Below are 15,861 nucleotides of genomic sequence, written 5' to 3' on the forward strand. Positions count from 1 at the left end.
GAAAAAAAAAAAAAAAAAAAAGATCGCCGCCACTGGCTCTAACCACGGTACCAACTTGGTTTCTTTGCCCATCCAATTGGCGCCTTGGTGCAGCACATGACTAGTTCTACTCGATGGGGAGAGCGCCTAATAGAGGCGTGGATCACACAATAGATAACCACAAACTCTTCTTTTGTTGTAAAAGGTAGGCAAAAGATGCTGCTGCCTTCTTGGCGAAACGCCCGTGACTGCATTGCGGGCGGCGACTGGAAGTTGTTCGTGGGGTGGGCACCATGTGCAGAGGCAAAAGGGTATACGACACCGCTCAGTGGACAGAGCGGTGCAAGTCGGCGTGTGGGCGTGCCGCCTATCACATCCATCATCACCTTGTGCTCGCACTTCATAAGGTGGCATTCATAAATATCGCGCTGCATAGAGCGTGCATGGAGGAGGAATGAGGATGGGCATTGCAGCATGCCGGAAGTGGGATGACCTACCATTGGCGACGACACGACGTATGTAGCGGACACTGTTCCTGGGCAATCATATGCAGCTAGCAGCAAATATGTACGACGGTACATAGGACTTTCACAAAGTACGTATACTACAGTACGTAAGATATGTAGGTCCCGGTACGGAATACGCAGCAGACTGGAGGAGCGATTGACAGGGACGTTTTCCTTCGCTCGTGTTCTTCATGTTCTTCTTCTGGATACGCCAATTGCGTCGTATGTGGGCGTGGATTATGCAAGCCGGTCCGTGGCCCTGCCTGCAGCTTTTTGTCGCCCAGTCTTTTTTGTCACCCACCACCGACTTCGCTTTTGCATGGCATGACCGTGGTGCATATTCGCAACGTCTTTGAAATGCGTACACACCACACACAGTGTGATGAAATACCAACGGGGTGCTGGCTGGTGCGTAGGTATCAATGTTTGTGTGTGCCATGCCTATTGAACATAAGTCATGAATGACAAGCAACGAGACTAGTGAGAGAGGTACGTACCTCTACACCAACCGACACGACCACAGAACCACCCGACCTGGAACTGACGTTTGAATGATAGGTACGTACCTAGGTACAGATGGCTCATAAAGTGCTCCATTTGTTCCATTGCTGTCCAGGGTTGGAAGTACTTGACAGAGGGTACATGGCCTGGTATCTGAAGAGGGTCAGGTCATGGTCGTCCCGCCAGGTAAGTTGTACTGTAATATGCTAGCGGGTTGTGTACGTACCTCTGCGACCCATCGAAATGCCCATCCCAACCCATACGACAAGACACAAGATACCCATACCTGCTACTATGTACTGGTCGTCGCGCAATGAACGAATGGGGAGGGGGGGGGGGACACCATGGGAAATGGGTGATGGGGAGTCTAGTCGTGGCCCAGGTCCGCGTCTGGTCCAAAGATAGCACCGCGTACATTACACCATTCAGGTACTATGGCAATGGATGTACCTGACCTACGCACCACCCACCAGCCAGGGCCCTGTCTATCCAGTACATAGTGACCATCTAGTGCTGCGCCGCTTCGCACCCACCCAGCGGCCACTCATCTGAAGTTTCCAAAAGACAAGCTGGCAGGGATCTAGTAGTGCTACCCGCTTTTTTCTTCCTCGACCGGGCTATGCCCTTGAGCGACTGGGAGTGAGACAGCTAGGCATGGATGGCACCCACATGCTGGATCCCCATTCCAACTAGGTTACCGGCCATCTGTGCCTATCGATGGCCTTGACCGTCGTTGATCGACTTGGGGACTGATACTTTACCCTTCAAGGTCCCTTCAAGCACTCCAGACGCTCGTTCTCCCACCCAGCCCGTGATCGACAAAGTGGTCCTCTTTGGAATGGTTCTCTCTTTCTTTATGAACTGCCGGTTCTTGTTTATCTTCTAAACTTCTTTTCGGGAACACCTCGAGTCCACATCTCGACGATACCCATCCACTCATTCTTGTATACAAGTTGCTGCGTTCCCGCTCCCTTCAAAGGACTCAAGACCAGACTATTATATCTTCCTCCTTCCCACTCACTTACAAAGGACGGACACAACCACAACCTGTATAACATATAACAACAACATCATCGCCATTGCTATTGCAGACGATATACCACTTCAACAACTAGACATTCTTGTATTGCCAACTCAAGCTTGTCATACACTCTTTCCATCACGGAACCCAAACAACCACCACCTTCTTTCAACCATCGAACTGTATAATACTATATATTACATTACTTAATATCATATATACAACTGGACGAGAAGGAACACACGAGTGTAAGACGGAAACAAACAAAACACACACACCACTAGCCAACTCAACATATTCAGGTAAGCCGCGCCAAACTATTATATACATCTCATTTGTGCCTCTTTCTGACTTTTGGTCCCTCACTATAGAAAATGGATCCCAACATGATGGCATCGCAGGTCATGATACCAGCACCTTTCTACTACTACAACCCAGACCCCAACGTAGAGGCTCGCCAACACGGCCACTTCAGCCAACAACCCAGCCTTCAGCAGATGCCAATGTACCCGGTGGTACCTACATTGCCTTCTACTCCCATCTACTCCAGACCCAGCTCATCATGCTCGCAACCCGCCATGCAACAACAACCAAAGATGCTCAGCGCCATTCCCGCCAACCTGACACCAATGGCCTCGCCTCAGATGGGCCACCAGAGACCGACAATTATGCTGCAGAACTGTGCGGCCAAGCTGATGTTGGAGACGGACATGTACGACAGCGACTTCTACCCAGCAACTCCGGCCCTATCGACAACTGGTAGCAACATTGGTAGCCCTGGCAGCAGCAATGACATGCTTGCTACTCCCCTCAACCCCATGTTCTCTGGTCTGGACGGTTACGAGAACGTCAAGCCCGATGTGGAGTCTCTGCCAGAAAGCCTCGATGTTTTGGACTGGTCGAGCTGCACATCGCCACCCATGACACCTGGTAAGTAATACACATTTTTTTTTCTGAAAAAAAGTTGTCAAATCTTGCCAAACACGAGGTGCGCGGAATCTCGAGAGCTTTGGCACTGGATTCGGCCCTCAAGGTGGTGGTGGTTTGTCCCATCTGGCTATGGGCACGAACCAGGGCATTGGCGGGGCATTGGGATTTTTAAAATTGGCACAAGCCATCATAGTCTGTTACCGGAAATGGGGCCTAACTTTTCTTGATAGTCTACCTCTCTCAGTCTCAGGCCGGACCCAGCTCAGTCACTTCCGAGTGCATCAACCCTCGCGATATCCTTAGCGTCAGCAGTGCATCGACTACCGAGTTCACCTCTTCGCCCGCCTCGCTTGACGACTTCAAGGGTACCGCCCAGCCCATTGCGCTAAGCACCTTTGAGTTCCACCCTGAGCTTCACCACGGCCTTCCTTCTTTTGATGAGCTCTCGGATCTTGAGTCGGAGGAGGACTTCTTGAACGGCATTGTCAACCTCCAGGAGAAGCCTGCCAACGACCTGAAGCGCCCACGCTCGGCAACAACCTCCACCACCCTCTCTTCCTTCCTCGGTGAGGTGGAGATCGACTACGAGGACAACGCTACCGCCACCACTCTGGAGAGCTCAGCGGAGGCGTCTCCCCGCCCCGCCAAGAAGGTCAAGTCCCAGAAGGACAGCAACGAACCTATCATGAACGTTGCTGCCGAGTCCAACGATGCCGACAGCGTCCAGCAGGAGCAGCAGTCGGCACAGGAGCAGCAGACCTCCAATGCCCAATCCACTGAGAGCATCTCAACCTCCTCCTCAGACAACGCCGGAACGCCCTCCCTCCCGGCCCCTGCCAACCGTCGTGGTCGCAAGCAGTCTCTTACTGAGGATCCCACAAAGACTTTTGTTTGCGAGCTGTGCACGCGTCGCTTCCGTCGCCAGGAGCACCTGAAGAGACACTACCGCTCGCTCCACACCCATGATAAGCCCTTTGAGTGCAACGACTGCGGCAAGAAGTTCTCTCGCAGCGACAACCTGGCACAGCACGCACGCACCCACGGCGCTGGTGCCATTGTCATGAACCTCATTGACAGCTCCGAATCGGGATACGACATGATGGCAGCAACGCAGCAGTCGCATCCCCAAAACGAGCACGACTACCAAAGCTTTGGCAAGGTGCTCTTCCAAGTGGCAAGCGAGGTGCCCGGCAGCAGCGGTAGCGAATATTCCTCTGACGAGTCCGGCGACATCAGTGGCAAGAAGCGCAAGCGGTCTTAGATGATGCTTTTTCTTCTCTCATTCAGTCTAAACGCGGAGAATTAGCGATCTCTGCCGCTCATGCCCCGATACGACACTGACGATTACTTCTCAAAACTTTCGGTCACATCTGCTATCTTTGACGCAGAGGGCCACTTAGGGTCATCTAGAGGATTGAAAAAACAAAAGTTGACCTGCTTTCAAGCAAATGAACTTGTCTTCTTGTATCATACATTCAGCCAAGACTTTGCACACTCACGAAACAAAAGGGCATTAGGGTGGCTTCGGCAACATTATCAAAGGGAATACTGGGATACACAGGGAGTGAGGCGTCGAAATTCTTTTTTTGGGGGGGAGGCTTCACTGTATACACACATACACTGCGCATTAGCCGACAAGTGAAATCATGTTTTTTTTACTACTATATTTTGGACCACTATCATGTATCATGTATCATGTATCTTTTTGGCGGCTCACTTTTTTCTTTACGCTCGTTGTAATGCCTACAGTAGACGGAGCTGGTCAGCCGTATTGTTTGCTATAGGATAGTGTCAGCGGAGAACAGGAACATGCCGAGGGTGTCTGCCTTTTTCATCACTTTTTCGTTCTTCGTTTTCACGGATTCTGCTGTTTGGTTCATGGGAGAGGCTCAAGCATCTGTGCTGGTCACTTATCGCGGGGGTTTTACAATTACCTACCTGTATACATAGGACAAATGCAAATCAAGATTCGCCGCCAAATTCATTCACTTTCCACGGTTGAATAAAGGTTATATTTAGTATGCAAGCCCAATGGATAGGTCTATGTCAAACAATATATTTGTTGCTGTTACCACCGTCGTTCATGTCTTCACTCAATTTTCGTCAATGATCATAGTGAGAGTCCATTTCTTTGTGCACAGCGCCATGTCGCACGGATGGATTTGCATAAGCATTCCCAAAGGAAGGATAATTCCAAGGGATTTCTCGAGGATTCTAAAAGGACCCCTAATCTGCCAAACTTTCAAACTTTCCGTTGACATGCGTTAGAGACCCTGATTTTCGCGGGATATTCCTCATCCTGCAAGACCCTTCGATCTGCTCGATCAGATCAGATCTACATAGAACATTTAGTGGAATACGCCCAGCTGGAGGGGACCATCACGAGTCGCACTACTGATGGCGTGGCTGTCGCTTGAGTGGATTTTCTTCCTTGTGTTTTCTTGATTTGGTTCAAAAGAGGTTATCCATCTTGGAAGCCACGGACTCATTTCCGGTTCGCCGAGCAATATGCATAGTACTATTCTTTATCCTACACAGTAAGATCTTCAAACTCTATCTGTTTTTGTCATTCATTAGTGGCTTTTAGATTGCCAAGGCACCGCTGTCGAGCCGTCTGAAGATTTTGGGACTATGCGGGAGACGATGTCTAGGGGACTGGTTCCGGCTGAGCAGACTAAACCCAAGGGATCGATGCAGTACGTGGTACGTGGGTGGTGGTTAGATTGACTGCGAGTAGTGTAGTAGTTAGTAGTGGGATATCCACCAATTTTTTTTTTTAGCCCAACCCAAGAGCGTTCACTTCATGTCCACACAATGAGGCCCGGCACCGAAAAACCAAGGCGCAAAACTTGCTTGTACACGAATCAAAATACCAAAAACGCCCCGACACCAAACTAGCTGACGGCTGACGGGTGCACGACCTCCGAAAACTACTCGTCGATCCGGGTCTAGAGGAAAAGCTCGACCTCTCTGGGATACAAGAGAGTGAGAGCCAAGCTGCCAGAGCTGAAAGAAAGCGATGACTCGCCACTGACTGATTTCCCACACCCCCCAGTCCCGTCCCGTTCCCTCCCATACCCAAATTCGAGACCAAAGCAAGCATGGCGACCCAAGGAGGGCTGAACGTCGTCGCGCTGGTCTCCGGCGGCAAGGATAGCTTCTTCTCCCTCCTCCACTGTCAGGCCAATGGGCACCGTGTCGTGGCTCTAGCCAACCTGTATCCTCCGGAGACGACACAAGCCAGCAGCACCGCATCAACATCCTCCGCGACATCCCGGCAGCACAGCTCACCTGCGGGCCATGAAGATCATGACCATGGCCCTGCTAGCGGGCCTGTCGACGAGATCGACTCGGAAGCCGATCTAAATAGCTTCATGTACCAGACCGTCGGACACCAGGCGATCCCACTTTATGCTACGGCCACCGGACTACCTCTGTTCCGTCAGCCTATTGCTGGCACTATGGTCCAATCTGGCATCAGCTACTCCAGCCCTCAGCAGCCTTCCTCATCATCCACAGCGCCGACCAGGGCGGCAGCAGCAGGGGCGGCCCCGACTGACTCGAGTTCTGGCTCTGTGCCTGGCGGCGGGACTAATCCCCATGGTCACGGTTCTGACTTGGAGGACGAAACCGAGTCGCTGGTTCCATTGTTGCGAGCCGTCATCGCAGCTCATCCTGAGGTCAATGCTGTTTGCACCGGCGCCATCCTCTCCACTTACCAGAGAACTCGCATTGAGTCTGTCGCGCTGCGCTTGGGTCTCGTCCCGCTGGCCTACCTCTGGCAGTATCCCGCTCTGCCCATTCCGGCTCCTACCAGTCCCGCTTCAGCCTCTGCCGATCTACTGAGCACGGTAGTAGCACGTGGACATACTGGAAGCGATGACGACGCTCAGCTTCTTCGGGACATGGCAAGCGCAGGACTCGAGGCCCGTATCGTCAAGGTGGCCAGCGCCGGGCTAGATGAGGACTTCCTCTGGAGCAATGTCGCTAGTGACGATAGCATCAAGCGCATTAAGCGGGCTCTCAGGCGGTTTGGAGGGGGCGGTCGCGGATCCGTGCTTGGTGAGGGCGGCGAGTTCGAGACCATTGTAGTCAACGGGCCGCCGGCGCTTTTCAAAAGCAAGATCGAGATCTCTGATGTTGACCGGAGGGTCGTGCGTGAGGGCGGGGGCAGCACATGGCTCAGTATACGCAATGCTCATGTCCAAGAGAAGACAGACTCTACTGAAACCGGAGGCTTACCTAATGTCCGCATACCGGATCAACTCGACCCACGGTTTCAGCATATCTTGGACACCTTCACGACGGACAGTCTTCCCTTGCATGAGGACAGGAGTGAGGCCATACAACGAATGCCAGGCATTAGTCTCACAAATTCACTTGCGACTTTGCAGCATGAATTCATCGGCATCGGTGACAATATCTATGTCGAGCAGCAGACGATAAAGTTGGTGGATGATATTCGGGATCAGGTTGATCCACGGCTAATCCTCAACACCGTCATCGTTTTGAGACAAATGTCTGACTTTCCAACAATCAACAAGATCTATGGAGGTCTATTTCCGGAGCCGAATCCTCCATCAAGAGTAACGATTTCATGTGGTAGTCTACTACCGGAAGGGTCAAAGATAGCCATATTTGCTACGTCTCAGCCGGGACCCGCTCCGTCAGTCAGGCGTGGACTTCATGTACAATCCCGTTCGTACTGGGCACCGGCAAATATCGGGCCATATAGTCAAGCCATCGTCTTTCCACAAGGCGCACCGCGGGGAGATTCCGCTGTCAGTGACGGGACCGGTGGACCTCAAGTCGTCACTATTGCCGGGCAAATTCCTCTGATACCGGCGTCTATGGACCTTCCGCAGTCGCATGATTCAGTGCCTTTCCAGATCACTCTAGCGTTACAACATCTCTGGCGCGTCGGCGTCGAGTTACAGTCGCAGTGGTGGACGAGTGCCGTTGCTTACTTTCCCAGGACGCCAGCAAGCGAAGACATGAAGCTGAAAGCCACCTTGGCGGCACGAGCATGGAACTCTGCCCACACATGGTCGATTGGAGGCTCTGATGATGAAGAAGAAGACGAGAGTGGCCCTGATCTATGGGACCGGAGGTTCAACCCTGAGTACATGTCGCTGGTCGGCGCCGATGACACTGAAGCTACTCCTACGCTTCCCAAGTGGGAGACTCTCAACTGTTATGACGAAGATGACGATGCTGCTGCCAGAGCTCAGAGGCCAGTGCCCTACATGTTTGCTGTTGAAGTTGACGAGTTGCCTCGCTCCGCTGGAGTGGAATGGCATGCACACCGAGGTCTAGTGAATGTGAGTCCAGGATCGGTGCACGTTGTCAACTCTACACTGGCCGTTGAAGGCTCGAGTGCGCGTGTCGAACTTCAACATGTGGTTGCCAATTCTGCCAAAGAGATCTATGTCCACACTGTCGCAGCGATGTCTCATGACCCTGCACAATCAACAGTTGGGCTTGAAGGCATGATTGAAGTTGTCAATGGACTGGTAAATACATCTATCAAGGCCGCGCTGGAGAGTTTCTCCGAGCTGCAGTTCGACTTGATGCCTTACCTGGTCTACGTAGATGCGCAGCGGAATCCAGACTTGGAAAAGGCATCACACAATAAGGGCTGTCAAGCAATTGTACCATGTTTCTCAGTTTGGGACTCACGGGGCCAAGGCTTGGACGTAGCAATGGTCTATCAGGCACATTTCACAAAGAGCCGCTAGGTGAAACGGGGCATATCTCAGTAGCCGCTGATCGCCCTACATCTCACCATTATTGGATGATCAAGTTGGTGTTAACTACCGGCTCTAGCGGAGGGCTCCAGCTCGACTATCAAGGCTATACAATCAAAGGTTATATTGGTCATCACCAGCATTGGGGATATGTGGATCGCCATGTTAAAGGCTACTCTTCTGAAGTTCATCTTTAGAGTCAGACCACAGAGAGTTCATGGGATATAAATCAATCTCAATGGACTAAACAGGTAATGGAGGGGTTTGGACTGTCGCCGATGTCGTTTTATTGCTGGTGCCCAGCAAGGTAAGCAGTACGTAAGACAACTTTTTGACGAAGCTCTGTCTACACATTTCATGACCGGGGCAAGGAGTCTTCTCTTGATAGCACATAGGAGTCGTGGTCCACAGGGATGGCCAACATTTTTCGGAGGGGCTCACTATGGTAATTGATCAACAGCCACGAAAAACACATAATGAAGAACAAACATCTATGTTTGGTTTTACGCTGCGTGATGGAATATTTTAATCGATCGCCATTCCAAAAAGTTCAAGCAGAAGCGATCATCGGGATTTCTATCCCAAGTTGTTCAAGCCCATCTTCCCCCCGCAATTCCACGATTTGCTCCACTAAAACGGATGCTAGTCGAGGCCTCCCCGCCGTTTCAAAGGAAAAGACGGGCAAAGGTTCACGGAGCAATAGAATAACTGTGTTATTTAGTCATCTATTAATATAGTCGTATATTACACTATATATATTTCTTGTAAGCATTATGTTTGCGATGAGTTTCCATATAATATATCTGCGTTGGCGCGAATGATGCAAACTCAGATGCATACCTATCTACTTGACGTGAGTAAAACCAGGGTGGTGTTTGCGGCTCTGGCATGTGGGCTGGGTAGGCAGGTAATGTGGACTAAATGTACCGAAGCCACTAAAAGCCGCTGAGCCGATTGGGGGGAGTCTTTGGCCCCCAGAGATTGAAAGCTGTCCCACTTGTACACCTGTAAAGAGATGCACTCTCAACTTCGCTTATGCTGCAAAAAGCCTGGAAGCAACAGGGACTTGTTATCAACCGCGGCCTGAGATTGCAGGAATCTCGGCCCAAAAGACTGCATTACAATCCACAAATTACTTACATTTCTCAGACCTTCACCTACCTACCGCTTTGTACATACCAAGGCCCGGTCTCCGGCGCCGAGCCGCACGTTCCCTGGTCCATCTATGGCGTGATCGCAAGCTCCGATCCAGCCATTCTCTGCCAAACATTGCTCAAGTAGACGTCTTAATAACCTTTGGGGCGGAGCCTCTCTTGCCTGCCACCATGTCCGACCAGCGGCCATCTAATACTACTTCTACTTCTTCCTCCTTTTTGGGTTTGAGGAGAACCTCTTCCTCTACCCAGCAGAGGCAAGGTTCAAGATCATCGCCGACACTTGCGCCGCCCAGGCGGCAGTCGACCCAAGAGAGGATCGAGACCATTCTCGAGGTGTGTGGCAGCGGAGTTTTCCTTTCCATTTTTCAATGACTTTTATCTATCAAGATAAATGACTTCTTCCTGGGGGTTAAACATCTACGTGTCGCGCAATTCAAGAGCAGCGTGCTCATTAGCTATCTGAAGAGAGGGCGGAAACCACAAAATTGACATCATCATCCCGTCGCTGGTGTGAGATTCGGACCTCGGCTAACCAAGAAAAATCTTTTCCCGTCTCAAACAGAACGGCAGAGAGCGCGCTACATCCATGGGTAACGCGACCTGGTCGTCGGGGCGCAGCCCAAACTTTAGACCGCTTCCGCAGTCTCCCGAGGCCGACGATGGCCCGGACGAGCAGACGGGCATGTTCATGAAGGGGAACCCAAGAGACTACCAGGCCACCCAGATCGGCTCTCACAATGCCGTGTCGCACCGGTCGGCGGGCGGGCGGGCGTCCTCTGATTCCTCCCGGCAGACACCCGCCAATGCTGCCGCTGCGGCAAATGGCAATGGAGCTCACCGTCACGATGAAAGCGCTCATGCGAGTGAGAAGCAGGGATGGGGGGATTACTTCTCTGGACTTTGGTCAATCGAGTTGGAAAACAAGGGAAGCGTTGCCCGAGACCATCTCGCATTGGGTGAGTCTTTTGCCTCTGATTCCTAATCGTCACGTTATAATGGCTCATATTCTCCCGATACAGAAAGGACATTTCTTGCGTGGCTTAGGACCTCATTGGCCTTTGCATCGATAGGCATAGCCGTCACTCAACTGTTCCGCCTCAACACGTCCCTGTCCAACGCTCCAGACGACGGATCGTTTCACACGATCCGACAGCTGGGAAAGCCACTCGGCGCCGCGTTTCTCGCCATTTCCATCCTAGTCTTGTTCTTGGGGTATCAAAGATATGTGCAGAGTCAGCAGTGGGTCATGAAAGGCAAGTTCCCAGCTTCTAGAGGAACGATTGTGATTGTCTCACTTATTGCCCTTGCATTGATGGTTGTGTCGTTGATAGTGGTGGTCGTCATCCAACCAGCAAATGCAGACTGAAGCAGATGCAAGTGGGAGGAGGGGAAAAGACTTAAAAAGCATGAAAGGAATTTAAGCCAATACTTTGCATTAATAATTACAAAGAATCGATTTAAAATCTCGTGTTTTTTGGGTTGGGATATTGAGCGAGGAGTGAGCAGTTGAGGGGACGCAATTACTCAGCCAGTGACGTCGTGTCAAATGAGCCTTGCAATACATAGCCCTATGTGCAATTAATTGGTAGGTACATTACCTACATTAGCTTAAGCAATACAGACCCAATTACAACCCAGTAACTTTGTTCCATTTTTTCATAATTGACCACAAGGTTCTGGAGGTCTGTCTCATTAATTAAAAACCCGCGTACTACATTCTCTCTGTTCCTCGGATTTTTATCCCATTTCTGGCAATTTGGTGGATTAATAGTCCCGCCTCATCTTGGGGTGGTTGAGGGTCGTACCGAAAAGGCGCTACTACTGCACAGAACGTTGCATGTTGTCTCACAAAACGACAACGACGGCGATAATGGCACCCAAAGAACCCGTGGGTGTAGGCGCGTTTGCACAGACCCAGCTCGCTCTTCTCGATGCCGAGCTGCAGAGCGAAGTCCAAGAAACCAGTGGGCTCATCACCGGCCTGAGCCCGACGTCGCTGCAGCGCGCAGGTCTCGCCCTCACCAATCTGGTCGTGGGCGCGCAGCGCACGGGGCTGGGCGGCAAGACGGTGCTGGAGCTGGAGCCCGACAGCGCGACCAATGCCAGCGGCGAGCTGCCCGAGCACGGCGTCCGCGTTGGCGACATTGTCCTGGTCTCGGAGCAGCCGGCGGGCAGCGCCAAGAAGCGCGAGATTCGCGACCTGGAGAAAAAGGGCGCGCGCGGCGTCGTCACCAAGGTCAAGCGGGATGGCGTCTTCGTCGCGGCCGACGAGGAGCGGGAAGGGGACGCACAGCTGACCGGCCGCGTCTGGCTGGTCAAGTTGGCCGACGACGTTACCTACCGCCGCATGAACCAGACCATGGAGAGGCTTCTAAAAATGACCGAGTCCGACTATTCAATCTTCACGAGGGTTCTGTTTGGCCTATCGACGCCCTCGCAAGTTCCCGCGGATCTCGGCGCGGACCCGGAGCTTGGAAAGATCGAGTGGATTGATCCAGGGCTGAACGAATCCCAGAAAGACGCTATTCGGTTTGCCTTGGCCTCCAAGGAGATCGCTTTAATTCACGGACCGCCAGGGGTGAGTAAAACGGGCTTTTATGAATGCTTGGTCAAGGTTGACTGAATGGATTCTAGACTGGCAAAACCCATACACTCATTGAGCTCATTTTGCAGCTCGTCAAAAGAGGCCTACGGATTCTGGTCTGCGGTCCCTCAAACATCTCAGTAGACAATATCGTGGAGCGCTTGTCGCCGCACAAGGTACCCATTCTTCGGCTTGGGCATCCGGCACGACTGTTGCCCTCGGTGCTGAATCATTCATTGGACGTGCTCACACGAACATCAGAGGCCGGGTTAATCGTCAAGGACGTGCGATCCGAAATGGACGCGAAGCAGGCGTCGATCAAGAAGACCAGAAATGGAAGGGAGCGCAAGGTAATCTACACGGAGCTGAAGGAGCTACGCAAAGAGTATCGTATCAGAGAAAGGCAATGCGTCGACAACCTCGTCTCGGGGAGCAAAGTAGTGCTCGCCACCTTGCACGGAGCCGGAGGCTTTCAACTAAAAAACAATAGCTTCGATGTTATCATCATTGACGAGGCTAGTCAAGCCCTGGAAGCTCAATGCTGGGTGCCTCTTTTGACGGCGAAGAAGGCTGTCTGCGCAGGCGACCATTTGCAACTGCCGCCGACAATCAAGTCAACCAACTCCAAGGCAAAGCCCAAGGTCAAGGAGGGCGACAACATCATCAAGGGCATGAGCCTCGAGACGACCCTCTTTGACAGGCTGCTTGCACTCCATGGACCATCTATAAAGCGAATGCTCACCACACAGTACCGTATGAACGAAAAGATTATGCGCTTTCCCTCGGATGAATTATACGAAGGAAAATTGATAGCAGCAGATGCCGTCAAGGACCGTCTGCTCAAGGATCTCACCTACAAAGTCGAGGACACGGAAGATACCAATGAGCCAGTCATATTCATTGATACCCAGGGAGGCGACTACCCCGAGAAGAATGAGGACGAAGATGGCGGTAAGAAGTCCAGTATTAGATCCCTTTTGGGAGACAGCAAGAGCAACGAAATGGAGGCCGCGCTTGTGAAGCAGCATGTTCGAAAGTTGGTCGATGCAGGCGTGAAGCCTGAAGATATCGCAATTGTCACACCTTACAATGCACAAGTGAGTAAAACCATAGAGATTCATGGTGCACACGGCATTTGGCCGTTGCAGAATATGAGCATTCACAGGAATACTAATATGCACTTGTCAGCTCGCTGTACTCGCGCATCTCAAAGATGCGTTCCCTGGTATAGAGCTCGGCAGCGTTGACGGGTTTCAAGGCCGGGAAAAGGAGGCAGTCATCCTCTCGCTGGTTCGAAGTAACTCGGACGGCGAGGTTGGATTCCTGGGCGAGAAGCGGCGTCTAAATGGTACGTTGACCGGGATGGTGTTCGCCCATTCCCCCCCATCCCAGCCGCCTACTCCTATGTGGCTGCATGAGGTTAATGCAGGTTCCAACAGTTGCGATGACCAGGCCGAAGCGTTCTTTAACGGTTATTGGTGACTCGGACACAGTCAAGAAGTGAGTTGTCGACTTTTATACCCTGCCCTACTACTACTTTACCCCCCAAGTTACACTGCACGACGCTCTGTGTGTATCTCTTTGTTTTCTATCTTTAGACCGCCAAGTGGCACACTCATGACCCCCAACTCGACAAACCACGACACTTTTCTGTTGCGAATTGTGTTTCTAACCATGGTGTATTTCTGCAGAGGTAGCAAATTTCTCAAGGACTGGGTAGAATGGCTAGAGGAGAATGCAGACTTGCGCTATCCTGATCTGGCAGCTCTCGATTGAACAGAAGGACAAATAGTAGTGCATTATCATCTAGTGACGCAACAACGGAGCATGACTCGGAGTATAGAAATGGAAGGCTTTCGCATGACGTTCTATATCGCTTCCGAGCCATCGATGAGTTCATCCAATACTTCCGCATTAACGATCTAAGGGCGCCGGCATTTATGCACCCACTCGGGGAATTTTTTATTTGGTCGTCAGCCCCCCTCCATCTTAATGCTCGGTATTATGGAATGTGACTGGCGCGTTATGCAAGCACTATAGCCCCGGGTGTCTGGTCGCTTAATCTAATTTCAATTAATTGAGAGTTTGTATCAGCCATTGAATATTGTTGATATTGGTGGCGAACGAACCCGTGAAAAGCACAAAGATTACACAGATCACACAGCATACTTGTATCGCACCAAGCAAGATATACATATCAACGTTGTACAGATGCTGAATTTACGAGATCTGCTCATTCTTGGGGCTTGGGGGTCCGTGTTTCAGGTGAGCCCACAGTGGGTGATCGATCCCTGGAGGGGGAGAAAGAGAAGGGCCCCCCCAGAAAAGCCCTATACCCTTCGCGGGAGACCTGGGGTCTTACTACGTATCCAGGTAGCAAAAGCCATGTGGCCAAGTTGCCTCGGCCGGGGGTTTCTCTTCTTAAAAATCGGTGACATTTCTCCAAGACCAAGAAGACATCAGTCGAAAGATAATAATATCCTCCGAGCAAAAGTTACGAGACTAGCACGAAACGCGTTTGTTTTTATTGACCTCGCCTCCCCCCCATGCAATGTACGATCATCAACCACAATTGTATCTCCGTGCCTGCTTCATGGCTGCATTAGTGCATAGAAGGGCGAGAATTCCCCATTGCAGCAGGTCACTTTGGGGGTTGTCGTGAGGGAAAAGCAAAGACGGAAAACGAGGTGGTGGTAAAAGGCTAATTGGCGCATCGGAGGCTGTCTGCTTTTCTTTCCTTCTGCTTGTGGTTCATAAACGGAATTTAATTCGTGTACCACTGTGACTTGTGACTGACTGTGACTGTGACGCGGCGCGCAAGGGGGGGGAACCAATGCGATAGATAGCAAGGCAGGCCATAATGCTGCAATGAATCGCCAGCGCCCGCGCCCACGCAATGCAAGCCAAAGTGGCTGTTTTGCAATGCAAGATTGGTTAAACGAACATGTAAGATATGTGAGCTATGCTACTCCAACGGTCGTCTGAGAACCAACCAATGGCCGCCCCAAGGATGTACAAAAGAGTATGCAGCATCCAGGCGCCTCGCTTCTTGTAGCCGCATTATCATTGCCTACGCTCTGCATTGCTCTCTTTCTCTCGCGCACGCATCGCACGCACCGTACGCCAACAAAGTATGTACTCATGATTGATAGCCTCGGAACGGCACCATTCATCAAGGGTGTCCTATCAAGGCGAATATGGACGCACACACACAATAGCCACTTGGCCACCCCATAGGTAGGTCTCGGAGCCTCCATGTCAACTAGCAACCACTAGTTCTAGCGAGAGATCATGTCATGCTCTAGCTGCCGCCGAGCCTATTGACTTTTTTTTTTCCCTCCCTCCCTTCATGCTTTAATGCTATAGGACAAGTCCGACGGCCCCAATGAAGCATCAGTGTGTGTGTGTGTGTGTGTGTGTGTGTGTGTGTGTGTAG

At 51.5% G+C, this 15,861-nt stretch overlaps 4 protein-coding genes across 4 annotated transcripts; all 4 read left to right on the forward strand.

Moving 5' to 3' along the window:
- Positions 1-2,381: 2,381 nt before the first annotated feature.
- Positions 2,382-4,198, forward strand: PFICI_01825 (uncharacterized protein; the record flags this gene model as incomplete). The annotated part of the gene is made up of 2 exons (XM_007830406.1): positions 2,382-2,937; positions 3,168-4,198. The coding sequence occupies 2 exons, from the start codon at positions 2,382-2,384 to the stop codon at positions 4,196-4,198; spliced, it is 1,587 nt and encodes a 528-aa protein (XP_007828597.1).
- A 1,840-nt stretch (positions 4,199-6,038) lies between these two features.
- On the forward strand, positions 6,039-8,675 carry PFICI_01826 (uncharacterized protein; the record flags this gene model as incomplete). Its single annotated transcript, XM_007830407.1, has 1 exon — positions 6,039-8,675. The coding sequence occupies one exon, from the start codon at positions 6,039-6,041 to the stop codon at positions 8,673-8,675; it is 2,637 nt and encodes an 878-aa protein (XP_007828598.1).
- Positions 8,676-10,009: 1,334 nt separating this feature from the next.
- On the forward strand, positions 10,010-11,207 carry PFICI_01827 (uncharacterized protein; the record flags this gene model as incomplete). The annotated part of the gene is made up of 3 exons (XM_007830408.1): positions 10,010-10,174; positions 10,404-10,797; positions 10,861-11,207. 3 exons carry the CDS (start codon positions 10,010-10,012, stop codon positions 11,205-11,207), a joined length of 906 nt encoding a protein of 301 aa, XP_007828599.1.
- Positions 11,208-11,711: 504 nt separating this feature from the next.
- PFICI_01828 (uncharacterized protein) lies at positions 11,712-13,907 on the forward strand (the record flags this gene model as incomplete). Its single annotated transcript, XM_007830409.1, has 4 exons — positions 11,712-12,419; positions 12,476-13,522; positions 13,614-13,773; positions 13,855-13,907. The coding sequence occupies 4 exons, from the start codon at positions 11,712-11,714 to the stop codon at positions 13,905-13,907; spliced, it is 1,968 nt and encodes a 655-aa protein (XP_007828600.1).
- Positions 13,908-15,861: the final 1,954 nt, after the last annotated feature.

Source organism: Pestalotiopsis fici (genome assembly GCF_000516985.1).
Source record: "Pestalotiopsis fici W106-1 unplaced genomic scaffold PFICI_Scf_1, whole genome shotgun sequence".
Taxonomy (NCBI): domain Eukaryota; kingdom Fungi; phylum Ascomycota; class Sordariomycetes; order Amphisphaeriales; family Sporocadaceae; genus Pestalotiopsis; species Pestalotiopsis fici.